This window comes from Myotis davidii, unplaced genomic scaffold (genome assembly GCF_000327345.1).
Source record: "Myotis davidii unplaced genomic scaffold, ASM32734v1 scaffold1226, whole genome shotgun sequence".
In the NCBI taxonomy this organism is placed as follows: domain Eukaryota; kingdom Metazoa; phylum Chordata; class Mammalia; order Chiroptera; family Vespertilionidae; genus Myotis; species Myotis davidii.
Genome location: NW_006297390.1, coordinates 164,079 through 168,826, shown reverse-complemented (window position 1 = coordinate 168,826; position 4,748 = coordinate 164,079). Strand labels below are relative to the sequence as shown.

Below are 4,748 nucleotides of genomic sequence, written 5' to 3'. Positions count from 1 at the left end.
CATCATTTTAAAGTAAGAAAAAGCAACTCATACTATGGTTCCAACTATTCTAAAAAGATGACTGGAATGAGACCAGAATCTACACTAATAAAAGAGAAACATGGAAATTGGTATCACTCCACCACACTCAGCCAATCAGGATGAGTATGCAAATTGGCCCAACAAAGATGGCGGCTAACTTGCATATGCAGAAGGAAGAGGCTTGCCTTCTCCACTGTGGCCAGAGCAAAGGCCTGAGTCCTGGGTGCCAGAGGAAAACCGGTGCCGGCAGCCAGGGGAAGGAAGGCCTCTAGTGAAATATAAAATGTATCAAAATAATAAAAGAAGCCTGTAGAGCCACAGGTGACATTTCTTTCTAAATCTTAATTTTTTAAATCATGGTTGTTATATTTTTGATAGGAAAACAAATTATAAAGGGTTCAAGAATGAGCATGTACTTTAAAATGTAAATTAAAATTTTATTCAAAGCATCTTTTCAAATTACAGCATGTTTATTTCTTATGCTGTTAATTCTGCCAAACTACAGCTTAGCCAAATGAAGCATAAAACACTTCAAAAATTTGAATGTAAACCACATTTTTAGAACAAAAAGCAGTCCTAACACACCTCAGATTTTAAATGCCAATGTACTTTGTCCAAGTATATAGCTTATATCAAAAAAACCCTTAGGTTATGCCCAAGAATCTACTTTTGAAGTATTATATTTTAAATATTTCTATAGTAAATAGTTGTAATAATTTCTGAAACTTTCAATTATACAAATAAAGAATGTGAATATAACTATTATAGTTGACAAAAGCTGACCAGAGAAACAAAAGCCCTTACTTTTGAAGGCCTTAAATTGTATTATTTTTGAATTGGCAAGTATTTGTATTTTTTAAATTCTTACCATCTTCCTTCTTTATGTAATTTCATCAAATTTTAGATTTCCCAAGACTGATAAGTGTTGCTTTTTATAATTCATTTAAATCATACTTGAAAGGAAAAATCTAGAGAAAAATGTTGACAGCTAAACCAAGAAAATTCAATGCTATAGTCTCTTTTACTGTGGCTATAAGTGCTCCAAGTTAAAATTCTATATATCAGATTACAAACAAAATTCTTAGACCATTACAAATATAAATTTTCTTATTTAAAAAATCCTTCAAGATCTGTAATTTACTGTACTGAGGATTACATTTGTAAAGTATGTCCTCATCATATACATTATTTGTTATCATCTTTCACACTTTTGCTCCTTTTCAAGGCATTTAATCCCTCCCCTCCCCACAGCTACATGTGAAACTGTGACTGCAACACACTGGGATTTGGGGAGAAAGAAGCATATATTTTAGATAATGTTTAACCATATCTGTCGGCTACGAAGTAAAAGGCGCTAGAGAGCCATGTTTCCCGCTATTATTCTGAGGTTTACTCCAATTAAGCAATCTATAAAAATTTCTGTTGTTCATGTTATTTAGTTTCTACTTAAAACAGAGGCTAAAATGATCGAGGCTTTTGCCTACATACAGGAGGCGAACCGCTCAGCTCTTGATTTTTCTGTTCATGCTTCAGTACATAAAGTGGTGTTTAAAAATGGCATCTATTTGGAAAAATGGTTTAAAACCACCACACAAGTTAACACACATGCAGTTAAAACTATCCCAGAAGCCTACTTATTTGAGTAGCTAATCTTTTCTGCAGTGTTTAACTGATAATTGAATTTAGTGAGCACAAATAGTTCGGCATGTTATTCTGAAAAGCAAGAAGGTGGCTTTATGCACTGAAAATATAAATAGAAGGCTTTCATTTGCTAATAATTCTAAACAAGCAGTACAACTGAAATTTAGTGTTTGCTAACAAAAGATCTAAAACAGTTCACTACAAAACAACCCTGTAGATGTCCCTTTTATTAATAAAAATCCAAGTGCCAAATCTCAGTACAGGGCCCATATTTAAAAAAGAAAAAATTACCAGGTTACCTAGACTTTGCAAGATTAACCACTCAATTTCAGCAAATGAGAAATATGAAATGTGCAAAAGTTCCCAAGTTAAGAGAGGGATAACAAGTGCTTTTCAAAACTAAACATCATAGTAAGTTGTAAAGCCTCAGAAAGATAGAATAAGACCAATTTTACTCCAATTTTAAAAATTCTGAACTATTATGCATCTTACCAAGATCCTCAAATATCTGCTTTTCTTTCAAAATCTGTAACTTAGGACATCTTCTGAAATAGGCAGTTTTCCATTTCTCTAGTCTTATTAGTCACACTATTTTGCAATTTAAAAATATCTTTCACACATCTTCCACTTTCTCACTTACTTCAGTGTTGACAGTATTGTTAAACGTACTAGTACAAATTGTTAAAAATGATCTTACAAATAATCTCTCCTAACCTTCTTTGGCTACATGTCCCATTCTGCTTTTGTTTTTTTTCTCTAAAAGTGTCTTATTCTGAAAGTGCTTCCTGTGAAAACTGCTTCCAATGAATGCATTAAACTTGCAAAATCTAGCTTCCCACAATACGTAGTTTCCTACCCTGTACTAGAAGTCCCATATTTACAAAATATTTTAAACTTTACAACAATCCATTACCATATAAAAAAAGTGCAATTCTCTCTCACCCCATATTTTGGGGCAATAACATTCTTCATCAATTTCTACAGAATAGCAGCCTATGGTAAGCAAATAAGGTGCTTAGCTTATGCCCAAGGATCTACTTTTGAAGTATGCTGGGCAGTACTTTTGTACAGTGGGAGTCAGTGTGCAGGCTACTGGCGGAGCGGCGCGCCGGTCAGGTTGGCGAGCTCGATGAGCGCCAGGGCTCCGTGCAGGCGCTCGCGCTGCTCCTGCAGCCGCCGTTGGGCCCCGCTCTTCTCGTCGTCCTCCTCGTCCGACTGCAGGTATTCCAGAGGGTCCTGCTGCTCCTGGTCCGCCTTCTGTGCGAGCTTTCCCTTCAAGGTGGGGGTGCGCTGCTCTTTTGTTTCCCAATACCTACGGGACATGCAACCGCGTGAATTAGAGGGTATAGGTGACATCCTCAAAGGTTTACTTTGCTTGTTTAAAAAAGTGTTCTTTACCACGGTATTCAATGCGTTTTAGTTCCCAAAGTTACAGAAGGATTTCACATTTATTATACACCTTTCTCATTACAGAGGAAACAATTCAAGTTCAAGAAGTTGAGAGACTTTCTCAGATTTTCAAAAACTGGCAGTTCTGGGTCTCATACTCAACTCTCTAATCATGTGTTTTTGCCATTAAACAATGCCTTAAAGATCATATGTAAAATGCACTAAGTTATAGAAATAGTAGAACAAATAAACATTAAAAACCTATTTATACTATCCACAGAGGGATGGTGACTTCTGACTGAGTTAACTAAGAGAAACTTGAAACTTACAAAATATGATTTACAGATTAATATCTGTAACACATAGAACTTATTCAAAAATTTAAGAACACCACCACTATTCTATGACATGGCCAACTGGTGATTCACAAGAGAAAATGCAAACTTGGTAAATTAAAGAAATAAATGACAGTATCATTATATCCAAAAATGCCCCTACAAAGACTTGTATATTAATGTTTATAACAGCCTTATTTATACCCTGCAATAACCCAATGTCCGTCAACAGATGACTGAATAAACAAGTTGAAGTATATCCACACAATGGATTACTACTCAGTGATAAAAAAGAATGAACTATTGACACATGGATGAATCTCAAAATAATTGAGTAAAAGAAGCCAGACAAACGGAGTGCATACTGCATGGCTTCACTTGTATAAAACACTAGAAAATGCAAACTAATGCATAGTAACAGGAGTAGGTCAGTGTTGTTCAGGTCGAAGTGGGAGGAAGGGATTAGGAAAGGGCTTGAGGAAATGCTGGGAGTGATGAATATGTTCATGATCTTGATGGGTGTTGATTTCACAGATGCAAACGTGTCTAAATGTGTGAAATTGCACACTTTAAATATTTACAATTTACTGTATGTCCGTTATACCTCAGCAAACCTGTTTTTAAAATTAGAAACAAAAAAAAGGACAACTACTAGATGTCAGGAAATCCAGGCTACTCAAACTGGAAAAGTTGTGGCAATTCTCAGAGGTATAAAAAAAGAAACGCAAACAGTTCAGTCTGACTTGGACAACTAGAAAAGGAGAGCGGCAAAAGGTAAGTTTAACTGGGTCGGCAGGGACCAGCTTTGAATGCCATAATAGAGTTTAGACTTCGTACTGAGGATCACACAGCATTTTACAAAGATCCTGTGGAAGCAGCATGGAGAATGGATTGAGAGGGATGACGTAGCTGAATGTGAGTTGTTAAGGAAGTAGATGAGAGAGAGGATAAAGACAGGATGACCAACAAGTTTCTGGCTTGGGCCAAATGAGAGATAAGGGGCAGTGGAGGCCAGCCAGGAGGAGGGAGCGGAGGTAGGAAGTGATGCAGTAGCAAGGCAGACACAAGCCCTGCCCTGTGGAGCTTAGTGCAGCAGGGGCGACGGACCCTGAGTGAGTGGCATGCAGGTCTCGAAAGGGAAAATACAGTGTGCTATAAAAGTATCTAAGTGAGTCTGACCTGTGTTTGGTGAGCAGGTCGGGGAAGAACTTCCTGAAGTGAGGTTTAACCTGAGTCAGAAATGAAGACTAAGCCCCATGGCTGAATGAAGAGGGAAGCAGCCTACCTGCAGAGGCAGCAGTGAGCACGAAGGCCCGGAAGCCGCAGGGAGCGCTGCGCTGAGAAAGCAGGGGCCCAGAGGGC

The 4,748-nt window shown here is 37.5% G+C and overlaps 1 protein-coding gene across 1 annotated transcript in view; it reads right to left on the bottom strand.

Annotated features, from left to right (window-relative positions):
- Window positions 1–440: 440 nt before the first annotated feature.
- Window positions 441–4,748, bottom strand: part of ZNF367 (zinc finger protein 367) — a 19,765-nt gene continuing 15,457 nt past the window's right edge. Inside the window, exon 6 of the mRNA XM_006773170.2 lies at window positions 441–2,974. Coding sequence (XP_006773233.1) covers window positions 2,752–2,974 — 223 coding nt within the window. The 3' untranslated portion in view covers window positions 441–2,751. The remainder of the gene's footprint in view (window positions 2,975–4,748) is intronic.